The 24,797-nt window shown below is 34.2% G+C and overlaps 2 protein-coding genes across 2 annotated transcripts in view; one reads left to right on the top strand and one right to left on the bottom strand.

Moving 5' to 3' along the window:
• The first annotated feature begins 2,464 nt into the window (after positions 1 to 2,464).
• On the top strand, positions 2,465 to 15,837 carry LOC125679211 (neuronal acetylcholine receptor subunit alpha-3-like). The gene is made up of 6 exons (XM_048918247.2): positions 2,465 to 2,847; positions 3,019 to 3,158; positions 4,659 to 4,703; positions 13,629 to 13,738; positions 14,069 to 14,601; positions 15,113 to 15,837. The coding sequence occupies exons 1-6, from the start codon at positions 2,802 to 2,804 to the stop codon at positions 15,541 to 15,543; spliced, it is 1,305 nt and encodes a 434-aa protein (XP_048774204.1). The 5' UTR covers positions 2,465 to 2,801; the 3' UTR covers positions 15,544 to 15,837.
• Positions 15,838 to 16,524: 687 nt separating this feature from the next.
• Positions 16,525 to 24,797, bottom strand: part of LOC125679212 (uncharacterized) — a 31,860-nt gene continuing 23,587 nt past the window's right edge. The window contains exons 14-16 of the mRNA XM_056156656.1: positions 21,526 to 21,646; positions 17,063 to 17,195; positions 16,525 to 16,767 (exon numbers count right to left, since the gene is read on the bottom strand). Coding sequence (XP_056012631.1) covers positions 16,641 to 16,767; positions 17,063 to 17,195; positions 21,526 to 21,646 — 381 coding nt within the window. The 3' untranslated portion in view covers positions 16,525 to 16,640. The remainder of the gene's footprint in view (positions 16,768 to 17,062; positions 17,196 to 21,525; positions 21,647 to 24,797) is intronic.

Genomic DNA, 24,797 nt, shown 5'->3' with positions numbered 1-24,797 from the left:
CAATAGAACTTGTACTTTGGGAGAAGCTAGACTTATTTTAGTCCCAGTATACACACGGGGTCCCTGTTATACCTACTAGGAGGAATCTAAACTTTCCCAAAGATATTTGTATTTCAGAGCGTGTTCATGGTAAATCCATTTTGCAATAGTTGGTAATTTGGTCTCGAGGCTACTTAAACCATATGAGATAAATGTATTATACATCACTTTTAGGTTTCATATGAGTCGAATTTTATATATTCTACGTGTTCTGGCCTGGTTCCCCATCCTCTGTGACGTGTTGGTATCAGCTATTGTACAAAATGTTCGTTCCATTTCGTGCATAGAAAAACATCTGTCAAACGGATCGCCTAAAATGTTTTATCCTCTACGCAGTGAAAACAAGTTATACATTACAAGTTGTTGTCCTTCAGAAAAGGACTGCAGTGTGTGGACCACATGCATGTATTTCTAACAGACACCTTGATATTTTATTTTGAAAAATGTGTTTTAAAATTAGTCCACCCTCATGTGACGTAATGTGACGTCATTAGATTGTGCAAAATCAATGATTCATTTCAAGGAACATAAATCTTGTTGGAGCCTTTTGTGAAGGTCATTGTAAAAATAAAATATTTCAATAGCCTTAAGTTATATATGAATAATTAATGATATGTTTCAAGAAATTGAATTCAGGGGTAATAACTTTGTTTTCATTGATTTCTCTATCAAATCCATTATGCGATAGATTTCCTTTATTTCTTACAGCAATGTAGCTGAACTGATTCGATACGCAAGAGATTGCTCTGCGTATGATCAGTTTTTAAATTAAGGCAAGCTACTGACAAACAAGTTGATGTTACAACTTACAGGGGATTCAATAGTCTCGTTTGAAATAAGTATTTCGTAAATTCTATGGTCGCTATAACGATTTAGTTTGCCGATACAACCTATCATTGGGTCAAATGCTGTATGGCGTGATTCATATTCAAATTTTGACTACGGATCACTCGGTTTAACTGAGCCTGATATATGGCTTGGGCGTATATGACTAGTCGACAGGGGATGCTTACTCCTCCTAGGCACCGGATCCCACCTCTGGTATGTCCAGGGGTATTCATTTGCTTGATTTGTATTTTTTACAGGAGTTACGAGATTGATCATTGTTATCTTCACATTTTCCTCTAATAAACGGAAATAAATACACTTTTTATACATTTATCAGATACATGTAATAATGGAGTTACTTTAAACCAGATTTTTTAAAATTTTGAAACATGAAAATATTTCACTATCTACGTTTTATTGCAAAGAATCAAATCGGTTTCTACTTTTTCAATATATGACCTATTCAATTATTCAATATCTCCTGAACTATGTAAGCTAGATCTTTCATATTTTCTATATAGATTTCTTATGGAAGACCTTACATTCCATACTATGACCTTTGACCTTATGACATTGAAATTTGACCTACTTTTAAGAAAATGTATCCTGTTAAATATCTTCGGAACTACTCAAGGTAGTGCTTTCATATTTTGCATATAGATTCTTTTTTGACAAGACGTTATGGTACAATCGTATTTGATCTTGTGACCTTGACCCATTTTCTAATAAACCTTACCTAATCAATGTCTCCTTTAACTATTTACGGCAAACCTTTTATATTTGTGCATGCACTGTACCTTTTTTATGGAAAATGGAAACTAAACAGCCAAACGTATTGTGCCGTCATTCCTAAGACGTCATATAACAGGACCATACCGCAACTTTGTTTATGTTGATAAAGTCAAATAAAGCAATCAAATTGCGGGTTATAAGTAAAATCAAATCCTTTTTAGATATTTTCGTAAATTATCAGTAAGTTTTACTACATTGTTTATTTCCAAAAACAAAATATAAGAAAAACCATTTTAATGTTTGATGATTTTATGAAAAAGACTTAATAAGACACCCATTACCATCCATTTAAAACTAAATTGTGTTTTCAGTTCAAGCCTTAACACTGTAAGAGATTACTCTTTCTAAGTAAAGAATAGGCTACTGAAAATTTTTATTCATCCCTCTTTGATGCGTCATTTGTCGCATTTAATTACATCTACATCCGATTTTTATTACTTTTTTGTTGGTGGCGCTACAGTTGTATTCCCGTGCCCTTTAATTGACTGCTTCACTGAGCATGTTCATGCACCGAACGTGTTATTTAAACATCTATATATCAATATTCACACTTATCTGGAATTGACGTGATCACGTGTGCAACTCAATTACACTTCTTTTAATTGTCAGCGAAGGTTGTACAAATCTTTAGAATAAATCCAAATTACTGTTATATATATTTCAAGAGGTCCATTGGTAATATTTGCCTATTTAAAACTACATTTTTCATCAATTTAAAAACTGGTCTCGGTGTTTCTTTAATTTAATGATCAGGGGATTTAAAGTAATTCTATCTGTCCTGAAAAAGAACGCACTATCGTGTTCTAGCTTAGATATATTTTGAATTTTCAACATATTACATGGCATGGATATTAAATAAACATCTCAGCCGAAATCATTTCACTGCTGAAATAATTCCTGCAAGGATCGAAGTGTGTTGTCTCCAGTGCGTGCTATTTGTTAGATTTTCTATTATATTTTATTCTTATTTTTTTCTTGGTTTTATTTCTAAGTTTTAAAGTTGTAAATCTCGTGAGATTTTCGGTTTGGTGATCACATAAAGATTCTAAGTTTTCCATTAGCACCTGCGCACTGCCTGCTCCGTCTAGATTCAGACTTTATATGTTTGGGATTCTTTACATGTGAAGAAAAAAATAGTCAGGATGAAAAGTGTATTATTTATGATAACTATCCACCACGCTCTAAAAGGTAAGTCTAAGGAGACGACAATGTTTGTGAATTATGTTTTCTGTTCTATAATCTAAAATACTTCAACATTTTATCAACTTATTTTTTATACTCTTCCTTTTAAATCACTGCTTCAATTATATATTTGCTCATTCAGTTATCTTATGCTCAGGCACCGTATCTATTGTGCAGGTTCCCTGGGTGCGTTTAGTACTACAAATGCTACGAACATACATGCTGCTGTTTTGGGAGCCTCTTACAATAATTATGTCAGACCTTCTGACGTAACAAACGTCAGCATCGAATTCGTCCTCTTTTCCCTCAATTATCTGGTAAGTTCAATTAAGAAAGAAATTCCCCTTTTTTAAATGCGTAAGGATATGAACTGCAATGCTTCACGCCGGCATATTTCATGAAGCGTGTTATCGTCATGAAAAGTAGGTCGGTGTGGAGTTGCAGTCCATGCATACCTCACGCATATATGTTTTATAGATGTATATTTACATTCTACTTTCATTTCTGTCGGAATTCCGAGTCGTTAAAATAGAAGTACTATATTCATCAACATTCACACGCACTTTGTTCAAAACTGCATCGCATTCATGAGGAATTAGTTTGTTTATTACAATTTGTAAAGATGACATAGGCAAAAACAATGGAAATGCATATATTATTTATTATTTGACATTTTCATTTGCAAAATGTTTGTTGTTTTTTTTCTTTTATGCAACAATACTCCAGAAATTATATTCTACTTTTTGGTGAAAAAAATCTTGATGGCAGTCAGACACAATTGTACTTATACTGCCTCGCCAGTGAGCTAGCTTTTCTAGTGATGGGGTAGATTCTCTATATTGATCACGTAAGTTAAGCAATGGCGAGCGTGATCGGTACCTGGGAAATTGACCGCTACACGTGACAATAGAACACTTTCAGAGTTTGTAAGTTAAATATATGAAATTGTTCATATGCACCTGACAAATAAGCTTTCTATGTATTTGTAATTTCCAATGGTGAATGAATTATTCAAGTAAAACAACATCACTTACAATTTTAATATTAAATATGACTTGAATCTTTTGAGCCAGCTTTCGCTTTTTTGACACATGATAGTTTTTATAACAGCTCAAATTAATAGAAAAAGTTAAATGGCCAAAATAAACAAGTAATGTGTTTCGTCCCCTTTTCACAATCATAAATGAATCTGCATTTATGTCCGTGTATTCCCGATCCATTAATCTCTCTAATGGCTCTTAAACCACGCTTTTTTGGGTCTCTTTTTAGAACATTTAGAAAAGTTTCAGTAAAGCACGATTTTCACGGATTCTGTGCAAACTACCAATTATAGCTGAAAAACAAAGCCCGTGTCATAACGTCCCGAAAATCTTCTCTATTCAGAAATAATTCTCTCTCTCTCTCTCTCTCTCTCTCTCTCTCTCTTATAGACAGCAATTTGTTACCTTTTTCATGGTTAAAAAATATACAATTTTACGAAGTTGCGAAAGGCAAATAATACATGCAGTAATTACCGCAATAATCATATTTTGATTTTATATTCAAAGTTTTAACCAGCACTCCCACATGACCTTAAATACAAAATAGAATCCACCATCAGCTAAACATGTATTAATATATATGTAATGCAGCACTGTTTCCGTAATGATGTTGGAATAGTTATAGGATTTGATCACGTGACCAATTGTATTTCATATTCCGAGGAGGTTATTATTAGATCAGGTTTCATAATTTTTCAATGCATTTTTTATATGTTATGTTTGATATTTACATCTGTATTTTGCTCTTGTTAATTTCATCTTTATTTCATTTCCAAGGACATGAAAAATCAGGTTATGTCGACATCGGGTTGGATGACTGTTGTGAGTATTCAAATTTTCTTAACAAAGTATATTGTCTGTAATATGATGTATCATCACTGTGACCACGAGTCTTAATTAGATGGTATCATGTAATATCCAACTGTACTGACCAAAAATGCGTTTACTTGGATTTCAAGAATTCATTTTCAGAGAATATTTTAGTGTAAAAAGTTCGTGGAACTAAATCACCAAAAACTTTATAAAACTGTATCATTCTTCTGAGCAGTAATGTCGGCAGTAGTTGTATGTGTGTGTAATGTCGGCAGTAGTTGTATGTGAGTGTGATGTCGGCAGTAGTTGTATGTGAGTGTGATGTCGGAAGTAGTTGTATGTGAGTGTAATGTCGGCAGTAGTTGTATGTGAGTGTGATGTCGGCAGTAGCTGTATGTGTATGTAATGTCGGCAGTAGATGTATATGATAGAGTACAGTTGGCAGTAGCTGTATGTGAGTGTAATGTCGGCAGTAGTTGTATCTGAGTGTAATGTCGGCAGTAGTTGTATGCGAGTGTAATGTCGGCAGTAGTTGTATGTGAGTGTAATGTCGGCAGTAGATGTATATGATAGAGTACAGTTGGCAGTAGTTGTATGTGAGTGTAATGTCGGCAGTAGTTGTATGTGAGTGTAATGTCGGCAGTAGTTGTATGTGAGTATAATGTCGGCAGTAGTTGTATGTGAGTGTAATGTCGGCAGTAGTTGTATGTGAGTGTAATGTCGGCAGTAGTTGTATGTGAGTGTAATGTTAGCAGTAGTTGTGAGTGTAATGTCGGCAGTACATATAGTTGTATATGAGAGTAATGTCGGCAGTAGTTGTATGTGAGAGTAATGTCGGCAGTGGTACTGACTAAAACCCGGTCTCGGTCCCGTGACTAAAACCCGGTCTTCGGTCCCACACGATTGATAAAATTTTCAAATTCAATGTTGGTGTATTCCGAACCGGGTCTCTGTATATGTACATGTATACGCGGGTTATTGCGCTCTCTCTTCTCTCTCTCTCTCTCTCTCTCTCTTCATCTCTTCTCTCTCTCTCTCATTTACGAGTGCATCGTGAGAATCGCATTAATTTGTTAAATTATGATGTTATATTAGTTGTTATAATCAGGGAAGAAAAGCCTCTATGTAAATATTAGAGTAATACAAAGTAGAGTGCACGTGCAAAATATGAGTCCAGAATGTACGATGTATGAAGTACTTTAAAAATTATGTTCATTAGTGAAATGGAAAAAAAACAACCAAATATTGTCCTTAAATTTTATTATAATTATTGAAACATGATGAATAATTGTTGTTGATAGCGAAACAAAATTAATGTGCACTCTTGTCAACAACCCCTCCCCCGCCCCTTTCCAGAAAGATTCTGAATACAAGAATAATGCTTTTGAAAAGCAAATGTTATACCCCCGTAATCGCGTATACATGTATTCGGGGCGCATTTATATAGTTTTTGGTCCATCCGTCTGTTTGTCAGTAAAAACTTGCACCTTCGGCATAACTTTTGAATGCATGTTGATAGGGTTTTCATATTTCACATGTGTACTCCATGTGACAAGACCTTTCTTTACATGCAATTCTTCACCTTTCAAATTTGACCTACTTTTGAAAATCTTTAACCTTAGTCATAACTTTTGAATCTGAAATTTATTTCTTAAATGAATTTACATGTATGTCTTGCATATTTATAAATGTAGATTTCATTGTTTGTAAAGTAAGTTTATGTCAAATTTATGCACTTTGAAATATAAGATATTTTGAAAATAGGAAACAAACAGTTTTTGTGCAGCATAATTAATACATATATGTTTGTACATATACGTATATAGCTATTCACAATAAATATAGTTACCACATAATATTACAGTAAAACATACCATAGGTTATTTGAAGATCATCTAAACTCAGAGAGTATCTTCTGTATAAGCACAGGGGAACAAGGGATGACACGAAAATAGGATACCGGTTGTAAACAAAGCTCAAAATCACCTTAGTTCCAAGAAACAGATCGAATCTTGCTATCCAAAGAGTGTTAAACATCTCGTAATACAAGTCCAACGTAGTCCGATCCTTTCATATTTAATTCAATGAGTTTTATAAACGAAAATAATTCAACCTGTCTGCGTTGTCGTCGATCACGCACAGGAAAAGATAACTCCTGCAATGAAACTAACCTCCAGCTTTCGGAAACTCTCGGGAGTGTTTATATTGTAACAGGAAGGGAGAAAATGCAACGGACCAGACCGGGATTCGAACCCGGGCCCCCTGAATCTCTAGTCAGGTGCTCTACCAACTGAGCTAACTGGCCACCTGTGATCAAACCCGGCCGACCGCTACATTACTCCCTCCTTAAATTGTCTTCGCCCCTGAAGACACAACCCAAGTTCTTATTAGCCCCTGGGAGGACTTTCACCTCCAAGTCCAGGGGTGGTCAACGGCACCAAATCTGTAACGGAAAGGGAGAAAATGCAACGGACGAGACCGGGATTCGAACCCGGGCCCCCTGAATCTCTAGTCAGGTGCTCTACCAACTGAGCTAACTGGCCACCTGTGATCGAACCCGGTATCCTATTTTCGTGTCATCCCTTGTTAGATATTTATATATAGATTGAGAACAAAATGGATAAGAAGCCCCTGTGGTATAAGTATACAGAATCTGACATTTTTGGTGAGCATGTGCTCTATGTATGACACACTTTTAGAGATACTATAAATATATTAGGTGGATTTTTTTTAAAGCATTGTATCTAAAAGAACCACAAATGAAAAAAAATAAAATAAAACTAAGTATCAAATAAGAAAGGAAGAAATATTTTATACTTATTATTTATTGGTATATATACAAATATATGTAAAATATATACCCATATAAAGAGATCGGGTTCGGAATACAAAACATGAATCTTTGAAAACTGATTTTGACAGGAATAGAAGAAATAAAATAAATGAACAAATAAACTAACTGTAAATTACAAACAAATACACCAGGATAAGTATATATAAATTATTTCCCTTCTACATTCTTATCTTCTTATGAAAAGGTAGTGTAACGCGATCATTTGGGACAAAATATCACGTACATGTACATGTAGTTGAGTTCGATTCTGACATAAATATAAAGAATATTGGAATAAAAAACCTACACACACAGTAAATCAGAAATATATGTATACAAAGGGATGCCATTTAGTATCACGTCCTTATCTTTTTTATGAAAAGGTAGATTAAAGCAGCTATTGAGGGAAAATGTCGAGACCGGGACCGTCTTTTAGCATTGTTTTTATTTCTCGGTCCCACATTATTTTACGAAAGAAGAAAATAATATGATCAATTTACTATCAGAATGCAGGCATGAGATGCCATGCGTAAGTTATTGAGAAATGGGGCTCAAATATCCTGATATATTCTGTTTGTATCGAATAAAAGTATCTGGGACCGGGACCGAAGACCGGGTTTTAGTCACGGGACCGAAGACCGGGTTTTAGTCAGTACCGTCGGCAGTAGTTGTACGTGAGCGCTCACCAAGACATGTGGGTTTCTTCTCACTTCATTGTCCGCCTTGCGTCAATGTTGGAGCAGATGGGAAATTATAGAACTTATTTGTAATTAACACCTGTCTGTCTGTACTAAATAAAAAACAATCACACCCTTTAAAGAATAAAATAGGATTACACATACAATAAATGACAGTAAAGGGAATACAAACTAGAATTCAAATATAAGTCAAAGTTACCTACAAATAAAAAGTACAGACAATGTATAATGTCAAATTGCCTCATCGCAAAATTTGCACTCGAGAACAAAAAATGTCATAATTTAAACTAAATCGGCAGTCTGAAGCTAATTTATGTTCCAAGGTTCAAAACTTTGCCAAAATAAACAATGTGTTTTACCTTGATATTTGAAGAATATTCAATCATCTTTGTTCCTTTTCCATAAATAAAAGAATATAAACATTTTAAGATCTGATCGTCTAACGAAATATTTAACTCGTTGATCAAATAGATCATAATGCACAGTGTACTATGAAAATTTTAAATGAATTCAATGTTTCAGCAAACTAACTAAAATACATTTTGTTTAACTTCATTTGTCGAGAAAAATGTGAACATGTTCATAAGTAGATTACAAGTAAATGTAAAGAAAGGTTATATTTATAGAGATGTGGGTCATGTATTTTCCGAGTTAAATTTGAATGAAAAGTAGAGATTTATCTATCATGTAGTACTTGAATGTGTAAGATTATTTGTTGGAAATCTCTCTATTGAAGATAAGCTTTCACCAGGTTGATGTTTCAACTGTTGAACTTGCACGCTTTTCCTATCGTAATTACAATTTAATCATTAATGATGGCGGCATAGAATATATCAATAATAGATTTGTCACACCTTAAATTCTGAAACCTAACTTTAAAGTTAGTCACTCCCGAGGTCTGCGGCATATATTATAGACAGGTTTATACATTCTAAAGTAGACATTACAGTTTTTATCATTTTATTTTCTGAACATGAAATACATGTACATCTGTATATTTACTGCTTTCATCACTATAACATGGTCAATAGGGAAAAAAGCACGAAGGTTTTTAAAAGGACTATATTTTGTAGAGGAATGTTTCGGGGGCAAAACAGCTAAAAATTTGTACATTTATTGCGTTAAATTGTATGAATTTGTCATCCTAATATCATTGCAGACAGAATTAACATCTAGAATTCAATAGAAATTTTTAATACATAAATAGATTAATAAACTTTATTTCAAAAAAAGAAAAAAATATCTAAAATAAAGTAACTGATTCTAAGGGATGAGCGTTGCATAGTTTAATTAAAGTGTTAAATTCACGACTTTGCGTTTTGTAAAGACCAAAATCTGAAAATTGAGAGGAGTCTTCTAATATTATATATAAAATTAAGGGAATTATTTCCAAGGAAACTTAAGTTATCGCGTGGCATAGAAAGAGCTGACGTTTCTATAATAATAATATAAAAAAAAAGCAATTCAACCACCGTCCCTCAGATTTTACTTGTGATTTCTGAATCGAAGGATGATAAAAGAGGTAAATGATATCAAAACTAATCATTTTATTCCTGATACTTTTGGTAGAAGTAACAAGTTTTTCCTAAGATCATGGTGACATACATGCATATATATGAACTGATTGATTGATTATAGATGTATATTGTTTAACGTCCCACTCGAGAATTTTTCACTCATATGGAGACGTCATCATTGCCAGCGTAAGGCTGCTAAAATTTAGGCCTATGCTCTGCGCTTATGGTCATTGAGCAGGGAGGGATCTTTATCGTGTCACACCTGCTGTGACACAGGCTTCGGTTTTTCCGGTCTCATCCGAAGGACCGCCCCATTTATTCGCCTCTTACGACAACGAATCCTCACGAGATGTACAATGTATATGAAATGAATAAATACGGTAAAAATTGTGTGTATTTTAAAAAAAAAAACTCACCCACACAATGGACCTATATGTCCCTTCATTCTTAGTTTCGATCGATCGATCGATCGATCGATCGATCGAGAGAGAGAGAGAGAGAGAGAGAGAGAGAGAGAGAGAGATACAGAAGAGAGAGATTTGTTTTTAAGAATATACAAGTTTTAATTGACACTGACATGTATTGGGAAAATCCCGGGGTTACACTCACGCTTCCTGGTTATATTTCATGATAATCAAAATACCAATCACTTTAAAATCTAATACAACATCACATTTAAAGTTCTCTATCTACATAAAAAGTCAATGACTTCCTTCATTGATTTTTTTTTTCTTTTTTTTTTTTTTTTGATTTACATAATTACAATGATTCATAAAAATGATTATAACCCTTTTCATTCTATTAAGGATGAAATATCCCCTAAATATATGCCAAAACGTCACAATTAATGTCAAAACATTTCTAAGGAAGTTCCGGTAGCTCGCTATAAAACACAATAACTCCAATTTTCTTTTAGATTTCAAGGGTTTTCGTAATCTTAGATGATAAAGATAAAATTTGCAAAAATCAGTAATAGAACGACACTAAAGAATGTAATTACCAATAAAATATTTTTAAGGTATTCAATGTATAATGACCATATCTCATATTTAATAAATGGATGGTGGAATATTTGTAATCATGGTATCATTTTGAAGGGTTCATCAAATAAAAATAATCCACCATAGGAATTTTCAAAATTGTGTTTACTGCTTGATTTATTTCACCTAGAATTTAACATTGAAGTATATGGGAAAAGCATGTTTTATTACAATATTTTAAAAACAAGTTATATTTTCATACTAATCTCTTGGTAGAAAGTTACATACACTTTCTTTTTATGAAAATATGAAATAAAATTAATCATTGACCACACACATTTTTAGAAAATTAGATTTTTCTTATTTTCACAATGGGCAGACAACTCTTCCAAAAAGTCTTAAGTGCAAAAAAGTCAGCTTCTAATCATTTACCAGTCATGTGAATTTCATCTGCTTCACTTTCATCATTATCTAACTAAACTTTTATGTTGATCTAAATCCTTCAAAATTGTTCATTATCCTTTCATTATGCATGGAATACCTTAAATAATAAAGAATTTTACCATGCGAGAAAACTTCCGTAATAGCTCAATTTTCCGCATTTTCTAACTGCAAATATATATTAAATCGATATTTCAGTATTCGGTTTGGGAGCATCCATTACTTTACTTACAATACAAGTGAATTTATTACTTAATTGTTTGTTTTAATTCAATGAAAACAAGGTTAAAACTGTAAAAATAAAAGCAATGAAAAAGACAAAAATTAACACCCCGAACTTCACCAGAAACCGCTTCACCCGCTGTTTTCTTTGTAATATACACTTTGTTGGAGATGTAGATATGAAAATACAGACATACTTTGCGAAGATTCTGACTATATAAGGAGTGAAATACATCTTCAATAAATACACAATGCTGTACATCAAAAATACACAGTGCTATACATCAGAAATGCATAATGCCGAACATCAGAAATACATAATGCTATACATCAGAAATACATAATGCTGTACATCAGAAATACACAATGCTGTACATCAGAAATACACAATGCTGTAGACAATGCCGAACATCAGAAATATACAATGCTGTACATCAGAAATACATAATACTGTACATCAAAAATACACAATGCTGTTCATCAGAAATACATAATGCTGTTCATCAAAAATACATAATGCTGTTCATCAGAAATACATAATGCTGTTCATCAAAAATACACAATGCTGTACATCAGAAATACATAATATTGTACATTAGAAATACAAAAATGCTGTTCATCAGAAATACACAATGCTGTTCATCAGAAATACATAATGCTGTACATCAAAAATACACAATGCTGTACATCAGAAATACACAATGCTGTACATTAGAAATACACAATGCTGTTCATCAGAAATACACAATGCTGTTCATCAGAAATACACAATGCTGTTCATCAAATACACAATGCTGTACATCAGAAATACACAATGCTGTACATCAGAAATACATAATGCTGTTCATCAGAAATACATAATGCTGTTCATCAGAAATACACAATGCTGTACATCAGAAATACACAATGCTGTACATCAGAAATACATAATGCTGTACATCAGAAATACACAATGCTGTACATCAGAAATACATAATACATAATGCTAAACAACAAATCAACAGCCCATGTTGTATCTAGCACGAGGACCCCGAGATACTGTAAATTCCTAAATATACGCGAGAAAGTTATCGTGTAACGAGATTATAGTTACAAATGAGCTATATCTGATATCATTATTATTATAAATTTGCTGCATGAAGAAATCACTCAAGGAGGTTAGTCGCCGTTACCTAAGCGTTTTTATGGCGAGATCATCTTCCAAGAATCATAGGAAAGGAATAACGAGACAAAAGTCTAAAAAGTTCTGGAGTTGAAAGCCTTTTGGGACCTTCAAAACTGACATCACATGCCATAATAATAAAAAAGTGTCATTCAACTTTATTTCTACTAAAAGTTGGTCTTAGTATGAGTGAAATATCTTCGTTTGGACAAACAATCCACTAAATGCAGATACATACCTCGGTAAGTACTGTTATGGAAATCAATCCACATCTGACTTTTAAGGATTAATTTATCCGTTTGACTATAGAGGATAAAGTCACTCAACATCTTATGATAGAGGAATCATCTAACAAAACTAAACCAGCAACTGAACATGGACGATATACCAAACAATAATGATCACAAAACTATCGTAACCGAAAACAATCATAAATGAGCAGTAACCGGGCAGTTAAGGTGAACGCTTCGCAATCGGTGGGGAGGGGGGATCGGGGTCGATTCTCCGTCTCGGTGTCATATGTTTGATATAGGTAGTAACTGTTCCTTCACCAAACATCCGGCATTAGAAGTCAGAGTCATGGGTCTTTGGGACATGACTTTCAAATTGGCCCCGAATTGTAGCAGGCGTTGGTACGTTAAAGACTACTATGACCTCAAGAGCTACTGATACTTCACCTACAGCTGGTGACGTCTCAATATGAGTGAAAACTTCTCAAATTGAACGTAAAACAACCATCTATGATAGAGGTACACCGATCGACTCAAAGAACTGTGTGATCGCTTTCACTGCAGACCGGAAATTACCAATGTTCAACAAATTGCAATGGAATATGGGTAGAGCGTGTATTACTAAATGTTTAGAACTTAATTTTTGAAACCATTTTTTTGCAGTTTCACTTTTAGGTATACACGCCATTATCATGAGAACACGCGATATATGGAACGAGTGTCAAGTGTATTCAATATTTTACCACTCTATTAACTTTTGGTGTTATTATAGCATATTTTTCGTCCATCAGATCTCTTTTTATCTGACATAAAGATTGCATGTGTATAATAACATTTTTCTTAAATTGTAGACCTGGGAAGATTCTCGCTTGACGTGGACACCTGCTACATACGGGGACATAGAGTACATCTACACGAAACAAAACAAGATATGGAGACCCGAACTTATCATCGACAACTCGTACGTTTATTTTTCGCACATTTAACGTATGCCCCCCAAAAAAACCACACCACAATTTTATGACTAATTTGTGTTGTAATGAATTATATTGGTACAATTCAAACTGCATTTAAACTTTTAAATCAGAGAGTTGGCAATTCATATCGAGATTTACTGAATTACAAAGCGTTAATAGAAAGTTAGTGCAACTCTCATTAAAATTTTAAGGAACTGCCTGGGTCATGTCCTTTTAATAATTTTTCTACAAATGTTTAGTGCTTATATCTACGATTCCGTTAGAGTTAACAGAATTTACGTTTGAGAATACTAAATTGTCCTTACTTTTCTTAGAGTTGGAGGAATGGACCCAATAGGACACGACGAAATATTCTTCAAAGTAAAAAACACGGGCGAGGTTCGTTGGGACCCCCCGGGACTTTACGTCACACACTGCGATATTGACGTTACTTACTATCCCTTCGATTACCAAATGTGTCTGATCGAAGTCACGAGTTTCGCCTTCACAACTACCGCACTGAACCTGATCCAAACCAGGGAGACAGTGAACACGGAGGATTATAGGGAAAACGGGGAGTGGATCTTATACACCTCTGGGGTGGAGATGCGAAGTCTGGAAGAAAATGGAGAGAGTTTCTCCCAGCTAGACTTCAAGATCGTCTTTAAGCGGCGACCAGGTTACTACCTGACAAACATCGTGTACCCTGTAATGTTAATCTCTCTGTTGACAAACTTAGCATTCCTACTGCCAGCGGATTCCGGGGAGAAGATATCCTACATCTTGACCGTTCTTCTAGCAATAGCAGTTCTACTGACGATTGTGGGTGACAGTATGCCCACTACTTCAAAACATAATCCTGCAATAGGTAATATCTCGCTCCTGCCACTATTCAATAAGTAACTCCTCGCACTTACCACTCCATCCATTCATTAGGTAACGTCTCGCACCTGGACTCATTCCATTCAATAGGTAACTTCTCGCATCTGCACTCATTCCATTCAATAGGTACATGTAACTTCTCGCACCTGCCACTCCATCCATCTACCTTTATTACTATGTAACTATTTTCTTTTAACCAATAAATCAGTGATAATCAGTCAATGACTCAATATATCCTGCCGTGTTATGACCTCATTGCTAAGGCCCTGAGAGCTCTGCAGATTTAAATTTGCACTATACAATCCAAATACATATTTCATGCACTCTGAAATTATTCTGATGTCAGACGTACAACAGCCGAAACGTGCCTGTATGTTACACTTATAACGAAAATTGAGCAATTTTCATGTGCACGTTGATATGGTTGCATGATATACTGTATGTATATATATATATATACATTTATGAAGTAGACATTTTTTATTATCTTTGAATAGGTGCATACATATCCATAATACTACTGATGGCGGCCCTGGGTATAGTAATTACCGTCTTAAATCTTCGCCTGTACCTCCGGGCAGACCAGTCAGAGACACCAAAATGGCTCCAGTACTTAACATTTACCGTGCTTCTCAAACTAAACTGCAAGAGCAAGAAGGTGGAAGAAGAAAAAAACGAAAACCAGTTGGTGGACGATTTAGAACTTCACAACATCAGTAATGGAAATAAATCTCTGAAACGCATGATGAACCGCTGTTCTCAATCTGAATCCACCGTTCAGAAAGACGAGAGGGACTTTCCATTTGATTGCAAAGAAGTGTCCGTTTTTCTTGACGTTTTCTTCTTTTATTTGTTTAATATCATCACCTTCATAACAACAATGATCTTCTTTATCGTCATTGCTGTGTGTGATGTTCCTCCAATCTAAGACAGCACTTTAGTCAAATACACCCAACCGCCTCAGGCGCCTTTAATTTTTTGATAATGGGGGGTGGAATTGGAGATACTTATTACTTGTGTACTAGATCTACAATTCCAAAACCGATGTCTTGTACAGAGTTGATAATTACATTCATGGATGTCACATGTCAGTAGTTAATGGATTTATCAATTGGAAAGATCTACCATTACTACATGTATTTTTTGTATATTATTTGTCCTGTACATGTAAATGATACTTGTATAAACCACCAGGAAGTACAATTAAATGTCTAATCTGAAATCTGCTCAATCCATATCACATTCCAACTGTAAATTTCATTCTCTAAATTCAATATATATCACATTCCAACTGTAAATTTCATTCTCTAAATTCAATATATATCACATTCCAACTCTAAATTTCAATCCATTTCACATTCTATCTCTAAATTTCAATCCATTTCACATTCCAACTGTAAATTTCAATCCATTTCACTTTCCAACTGTAAATTTTAATACATTTCACATTCCAACTCTAAATTTCAATCCATTTCACATTCTATCTCTAAATTTCAATCCATTTCACATTCCAACTGTAAATTTCAATCCATTTCACTTTCCAACTGTAAATTTTAATACATTTCACATTCCAACTGTAAATTTCAATCCATTTCACATTCCAACTGTAAATTTCAATCCATTTCACATTCCAACTCTAAATTTCAATTCATTTCACTTTCCAACTGTAAATTTTAATACTTTTCACATTCCAACTCTAAGTTTCAATACATTTCACATTCCATCTCTATCAAACTTTCAATCCATTTCACATTTTAAATTTCATTTCCTATTCATCTTCCATTTTCATTACACCATGCAATCCGTAAACCGACACAAATTTCGTCTCCCACTGATATTGAACTGGACAGGTCTTACTGTGCTAGTAATATACTTACAGACTGGAATGGAACAAAATAATCGCAACACGTTTTACACATTAACAAAATTATTTTAATCAGTTTGAAGAACTTCATAATAAAGTTCAGTACAAAAACAGAAAGAGTCTGAAGGTGCTTACAACAAATTGTACCATAAGAGGTCGCTTTAAGATTTCTGCAACAGAAGTTGTCTGTACTTGGTGGAGAGAACGGTCCATCGGCTCTGCCACTGTTGGAGGGTATTCTGGTCTACTTTTACCCAGGGAACCGTGTATTGAGCTGGCTGTTCCCACCTGATTTTAAAAGAAACAATCAAAGAAAATCAGATTCAAAACTATCACTATTTGCTGAAGTATTATAAAGAAAAGTTTGACGTAATCCTTATCAGCATATCCTTACTAGTGACAAAACAACATTAAATCCATATGAAATATCACCAATATGTTTATTTGTTCATGCTTGTGTGGAATAATTTCACTTTTTCATGCCTATGTGTAATATTTTTGAGAGCTCTACACACCATTCCTACAGCTAATATGTATATATATTTTCATGCCTATGTGGAATAGTTTAGAGAGATCTACATACCATTCCTGCAGCCTTTCAGACAATGAGTTGCAGTCTGTTAATGCTGCCCCTGTCTTGTGAAGTCTCTGTTGTAACACTGGCAGGGTCCTCTCTAGCAGTGATTTATCCTGCTCCTTCACTCTCTCACAAAGCTCTGATACAAAGATTGACACCAATAAATGTATCAAATCAGCTCTACTGACAAGATACAAAGATTGATCATTTCACTTTCTGTCATTTAACACCAATAAATGTATCAAATCAGCTCTACTGACAAGAAACAGATCTGAACTGACTTATAGAATATTCCCAAAATGTTTTCATCTGTACGATATCATCTGACTAGTTGAAGTAAGAATACACCCTTATTATTCCTCACAGTTTATTGTGAGAGATGACACAGTAACAGGACAGTGTAACAATGAACTTACAGACACACTATAGGCCACATTTTGCTCAGTCGATTTGATACTTCACCCATAGCTTTGCTATCATGAGAAAAAGAATCCTGTTGATTTTTTGGGGATATGCCCCGCCTTGTATAGCTCTTGTTTTTTTTTAAAGATGCATGTGACATTTAATCCATCTGCAGATTTTTTATGTTGATTCACATTATTATTTTTGTGTAACATTCAGTATTATGATTAGTATTTTCATTCATTCATTTAAAGACTATCACAGGTTTAAATATTCATGCCCTCTGTGCAAGGAACTGCACCACATAGTCCAATACTTCTCATTACCAGCACATTAGAGTTATCGCGCTTTGATGACTCTTGTGCGTCAGTGGTAAGAAAATGCACAAGTCTCGCGAGCAAGTGCGAGATTACTGGGACATAAACGAAACGTTCATAGCACCCCCCCCCCCCCTTTTATTTAAAGTTAATGTACATGGTGTACTTTTAAATAAAATAATCATTGGTCAAACTGCATTTTAAAAATATTCTAAAACTAATTTATCAAGGATGTTACATGTTTCTTTAAACTCTACTACACCTATTATAAAAATTCCAAACAACGATGTTCTCTGTCCTAATTCAATCAATATTTTGCAATTTTCAAAATAGCTTAGATGCAGTTTAGAAACGCATTTGTTGTGTTAATTAGTGTTATAAACGTCTAAAAAAAAAAAATGCAGTTTGGCAAATATATAACTTATTCTAAAATATTTGAAAATGAGAGAGAGAGAGAGAGAGAGAGAGAGAGAGAGAGGGGGGGGTTACATTAACCATTACAAAGTCCATGCCATATGAACCCGTCCAAATGGTATGATAAAATAAAATGTCTTCATAACCTGACAGAATAATTTTAATAACATATGAATCCCATTAATTACAAGAAAAGTCGTTGTGTCGGATGTGCATATTGGTTTTTCCCTTCACAGTTCTTTTTGCGATTGATGCTTTATATCCAGGGGCAGCACTTTATGAGGCAGTGGGTCCAGGGTTCAGGGGGCGAAGCCCCCGGAAGCTCATGGATTTTACAGATTTTATGGGGCTTGAAATATTTCTCCTATTTAGTGTACTATTTACCATCATTTTAATAAGGTGAAATTAATAAAATGACCCAAATTTTAAGGGTTTTTTTTTAAAAAAAAATTAAGTTCTCTCAATAAAGTAATTCAAGAAATCAAAAGATTTTGTCATTTATTTCTCCAGGAGTAGAAGAAATTATTGCTTCTATTATCATTTAGTACATTTTCAGAATCAAGATACCGCGAATTACCTTAAATTTGAAAATTTTAGCTGCGCCCCCTCTAAATCCGCCACGGATATCGGTCAGATTTGGCAGATTTAGTATCATTAAATCTAATGATTCACATAGTTTAATAAGTTCGTCCGTTTTCTTGTAAGAATAACCAATTCCTAAATTTGCCTTTAGAATTTTAATCAGTGTCGTGGTTTGTAGTCGGTTATAATATGTATTCGATACTATAATTTATATTACGTATGCCTAAGTAATGTTTACGTATGTTGTCCCGGTAGCACGACTTTACGCGCCTTTAATTTGAAGAGTTCCACTAATGGAAATGATAAGTATTGTGATGTCTTTGCACGCTATTGCATCATAAAACGTTATTTTAGTGAAACTTTGATGCATTTTGTTTTGATTCAATCACTTGACGTATTTCATCATTTTAAAAAAAATGGATAAAATAACCGTTCATGAATATATCATTTTAGATTCTAAATGACGATATGTTGATGAGCAGTTATTTTTTCATTTTCAAAATGACATTCATAAAGGAGGAGTAATGACATAGTTCATATTTTACATATAAAATTTGGCACATTCTTCTCTGAATATACACAACACACGCCCTAATTTAGGTAAATATGTGTGTAGAAATAATAAGGTATTAAACCGTTCATGATATTAAACGCATTTATGTTTAGTTATGCTATTAATGATATGGTTCTTCTTCATATTTACCTGTGATATTTACAGGTTTTGTTTTTTAAATGTAAAAACCCAACTTTTATCTTACTGTCTGTTTCTTTATCACAGAAAAAAAAATTTGATCCTTTCTTCCATTAAAAGTGTTCTTTACTAGCATATTCTGCTTTTTCTCAAAAACTAAACAGGCAATTTTTCTCAAATTTTTAATGATATATTTCTGTATTAAAAAAAAAAACATTTTAGAAGAATCCTGTGTTTGGAATACATTTTTAGTTGAAAACGAAATAGACAACAATATAAAATCGTGTATGAATTAGGAGAAACTGTATCAAAAAGGACCTATTATACCGTATAATTGCAATTTTAGCAAGACACTTTTGCGATTTCCCCATAAAAAAAATGGGTATAAATATTCAGCAAGAGTTAATTTTAGCAACTTTTTCATTCTAAGAAATGTAATTATTACCCTAGATATGGAATAAATTGTTAGCAATATTAAATTTTAGTGACCTCATCACTCCCACTAATTAAGCTACAATCTCTTATATACGTATCACAACTTTTACACTTATCACAACTGTTGAACATGATATACTACATGTATTGAATTAGACAAATTTGGGGTGGGTGGGATGTACATTTTTTCCTAGCGGCTCATGTTAATATCACAGCTGATATACTACAAATTGTGTCAAGAATCAAAGTTTGGACCATCGTTCATTCTTGGGATACACTCCTCATTGGACCTTTATCTTTAGTTATTCTACCATGCCACTTCTGACACAGTAAAATACCTGCATCTTGAAGTCCGAGGGTCTTTGACAAAACCTCGAGATATCCAGTGGTTCGAGATATCCGATCTTGTCTTCTGTTCCACTTAATTGACTTCCCCTATGTTCTGTATACGTGTTCATTTGATGCATAATACTGGCACCATGAATAATAATCACATTGTCTTCTGGTTTTTAAATAAATTAAGTTATTGTAGTAATTCAAAGGAAAACATTTCAATTTCTTTTTTCCACATAACACATTCCATTGTATATACAGTTTGCATCTAAAATATAAATAACCGTGCAGATCTCGTGCTTACGATATCAACCGAAACTTGAATGGGATGTAACTAATGTGTTGTAGTTAAGGAACCTATCACACAAGAAACGAAATAAAAATTGTAGTTAAGGTACCTATCACACAAGAAACGAAATAAAAATTGTAGTTAAGGTACCTATCACGAAAGAAACGAAATAAAAACGAATTTAAAAAGATGATCATGTAATATTACAAAAATGCGCATTATTCAACACTGTTTTATACTGTCTGTTCTCGCTACATTGGCAATCACTTGATGCTCTGTTTCATCCCAGGGGTTGAAAGCTTGTCTTCCAATGGGTTGAGACATGTTTAATGATGAAAAAATTTTGTGCCTCCTATCTTATACAATTGTGATTTGTCATTGTAATTGTTTAATTCTAGTTCACATTGAATTGTGTTTCTCTATTTTCCATGTTAATGATAAAGCATAAATTATTTCATACATTATCATTTTCATGATTATTAATTTCAAGTGCACTTTGAAAATTTTTGCGCTTATCTATCAAATTTGTTAATCATTGAAACACTATCCACGATATATCGAGTGGGATTATGTATAATTGGCCGTGAATTTACCCACTTTATGTTCAACGACTGCACTAAATTCCCAAGCTGTCATACCAATTACTACGACACAGAACGCTTGTATATGGTGGGAGTTACTTAATCGACAATTATACCAGGTGGCATGAATAGCCGTGGGCGAGAATGGGACCAGGTATGTTCAGCAGGCCAAAAAATTTACTGCACTTCGAGATAAATAAAATGAAATCAGGGCTAGAGACCTTGAGGACACTTCAACATATGTGAGGTATTTGAGATTCCCATGTTCGAGATATGAGGGGTTTTATAAATAATTCATAAAGGGAATACGGCCGGGACCGTCGATCGACTTCAACATAAGCGGGATATTTGAGATAACCCATATTCAAGATACGGGTATTTTACTATATCTAACAACACTATTTGTTAATAGAACTATTTCTTACCTGCGACACGTTTAACACTGTCTCCATCCCGTTTCTTCACGTTCAATGGTGAGGATAATTTCTCCAATGTGTTAATTCTTCTTTTCAATTCTATACAACTGAACACCAGCAGCTCAGGAGCCTGTCAGTAAAATAAAAACCATCTAAACTTGATTAATACTTAACTAATATAAACCCATTTATGCACCAATGATTGATATTGATTGTGGAAAAACAGAAAATGCTTTATCGTGGGTTTTTTTTTTTGGTGGTGGGGGGGGTGATATTAGAACCCTACACCCCACTTTTTATTTTGTGCTGGGACAGAAATTATTCTAACTAGAATTTACTCTGTTCTTTACCTACATTTGCATGCAATGAATACTGTCATTGAATTCCCCTATAGTTTAACTAAATACATGTACATAATGATAATGTATAAATAAAAAGATTTTAATATTCATAATTATCACAATCAAATTATAAGTATGAAAATAAAAGGATGGCATGTCATGTGTGTACATATACATGTATATATATAATACAAATATATATATATATATATATATATATATATATATACATACATATATACACACAATGTATGAATGTTTTATATATATACATCAGTGCACATCATGCTCCTCATTTTTATACTTTAAACAGACTTATGATCCTCTTTTCTCATTTCGAAGGTTGGTAAGCATGTTTATGGGTAAAAGAAAACAACAGTGTAAATGAACTACATTTTGAATCTCCCAGTATTTACACAAAGAGAAAGTGCATGTAAAGAAAGAGTCCCAGCTTCCTCAGGCTGTCCGATAGGGGTTCGTGAGAGAAGACATCTGAGAATAAAACGAGGAAGAATTGTTTTAGCACACTAAACATGATGTCTCCCTTCCATTTTCCATAGTTTTTTTTTTAAACAGCTTTTAGGGATCATCTTTAAAGTGGAAAATTGAGAGTTATGGTACATAACATTTACTTATATGTTTATGTGATGCAAGCAAGAAACAGTGTTGTGAACATAATACAGTGAAACTTCTCTAAACCGGCCGGCTCTCGGACCAGAAAAAATGGCCGGTTTAGAGGGATGGCCGGTATACCGAGAATTTAGCAATTATAGACATTTTATCTCAATATTCACAAAGTAGGTACTGTTCACTTTGATCTGGTGATCTATGATCAATTATCGGTGGAGATCAAATTAGTCCGCTTGTATCTAAAGATAATTATGAATTACAAGAAATATTCTCGCTGAAATCATCTAATTTCAAACTGAAAATCTATAACAGGATACATAAAGAAAACACAGAGGCCTATTATTGGAATCCCTCTTACCTATAAAAACTCTGTTTACATTCATCGCTTATGTCATTAACAATTTTGTTTAGACGTTTTTAAAAAGTACAGTAGTAAATATGAAATTGTAATTTGAATATTTCTTTGGAATTTTAAGTCTATGGAAACCAAGAAAATTAATCTATCTTTTAATAATTATCATTAACAGTCATGGGTTTGTTCTTTATTATATGTAACTACCGCTGATATCCATACGAAAGTATGGTGAAACAATATGGCGTTTGATACGGTATTCATTCAATAATTTCATAACTGTTTTTTACATTTTGTACAGAATTTGGAAGGGTCTCTTGAATTAGCTAAGTGTCAATTAACACGCTTGACAGCACAGATAAACAATAGAAATTGAAGAGGCCACTAGTGATTTTCACACCTCCAATGGATAATTTCATACCTGGCCAGTAGGTCAGTCAATTTGCACACCTGGACGATCTTAATTAACCTTTGGTCAAGATTTTCTCCTTTTCAAAAAGTGGCCAGTATGTTAAGGGTAAATTACACATGTTTGTTAACAAATGTACTTTAAAAAGTGGCCGATGTCCGGTTTTCAGGGGTGGCCGGTTTTGTAAGACTTTCTTTGTAAGGAAATGTTAAGATTTCTGCCGGGACTTTGAAAATCGGCCGATATTCAGGGAGAACCGGTATTCTGAGGGGCTGGTTTGGAGAAGTTTCACTGTATAATAAATTAAACTTGGCAACATACCAAATATTAAAGGCCTATGTCAAAAGATAAAAATGTTATGGTCCAGACCAAATAAAATGCCTAAAACTATCAGTTGACCTTTACATAAAAGTTCAAGGTGAAAGGTCATCAAAAATGGTAAGCAGCACACTGTCTTATCATGGTATACCCACATACCAAATATCAAAGGCCTATGTCAAAAGGCAAAACTGTTATGGCCCAGACAAACTTTGTATGAGAAGCAGAGCGGAAGAAGAATTCACACTAAAACAATATGTCCCTTTTCTGGGAAGGGGAGACATAATAAAAACAAGAGGCCCATGGGCCACATCGCTCACCTGAGTCACCTTGGCCCATATCTGAAGACTTTCCATATATATTTGCATGTAAAACCTTGGTCCCTATTATGGCCCAAACTACCCTTTGCAAACTTGAATCTACACTATGTCAGAAAGCTTTCATGTAAATGTCAACTTCTTTGGCCCAATGGTTCTTTTAAAGCTTTTTTCTATATTTGTATGTAAAACTTTGATCCCCCCCACTTGTGGCCCCATCCTACCCCCCCCCCCCCCTTCCCCCCGGGGACCATAATTTGAACATACTTGAATCTGCACTATGTCAGGAAGCTTTCATGTAAATCTCAGCTTTTCTGGCTCAGTGGTTCTTGAGAAGAAGATTTTTAAAGTTTTTCCCTATATATTTGTGTGTAAAACTTTGATCCCCCCCTTGGGGCCCCATCTTATCCAAGGGGCCATGATTTGAACAAACTTGAATCTGCATTATGTCAGGAAGCTTTCATGTAAATCTGAGCTTTTCTGGCTTAGTGGTTCTTGAGAAGAAGATTTTTAAAGTTTTTCCCTATATATTTGTGTGTAAAACTTTGATCCCCCCCTTGGGGCCCCATCTTATCCCGGGGGGCCATGATTTGAACAAACTTGAATCTGCATTATGTCAGGAAGCTTTCATGTAAATCTGAGCTTTTCTGGCTTAGTGGTTCTTGAGAAGAAGATTTTTAAAGTTTTTCCCTATATATTTGTGTGCAAAACTTTGATCCCCCCTTGGGGCTCCATCCTATCCCCGGGGGTCATGATTTGAACAAACTTGAATCTGCACTATGTCAGGAAGTTTTCATGTAAAAATCAGCTTTTCTGACTCAGTGGTTCTTGAGAAGAAGATTTTTAAAGATTTTTCCTATATATTTGTATGTAAAACTTTGATCCCCTATTGTGGCCCCATCCAACCCCCCGGG

The sequence above is a fragment of the Ostrea edulis genome, chromosome 2 (genome assembly GCF_947568905.1).
Source record: "Ostrea edulis chromosome 2, xbOstEdul1.1, whole genome shotgun sequence".
Classification (NCBI taxonomy): Eukaryota; Metazoa; Mollusca; class Bivalvia; order Ostreida; family Ostreidae; genus Ostrea; species Ostrea edulis.
The sequence above is the reverse complement of the archived record's forward strand: the minus strand, read 5'-3'. Positions and strand labels throughout refer to the sequence as shown.

Bases quoted from the DNA above. Each gene is read 5' to 3' on its own strand.
- LOC125679211 (XM_048918247.2), top strand. From the start codon at position 2,802: ATGAAAAGTGTATTATTTATGATAACTATCCACCACGCTCTAAAAG. The intron at 2,848-3,018 runs GTAAGTCTAAGG...TCTATTGTGCAG, and splicing joins TATCCACCACGCTCTAAAAG to GTTCCCTGGGTGCGTTTAGT. The intron at 13,739-14,068 runs GTACGTTTATTT...TACTTTTCTTAG, and splicing joins GAACTTATCATCGACAACTC to AGTTGGAGGAATGGACCCAA.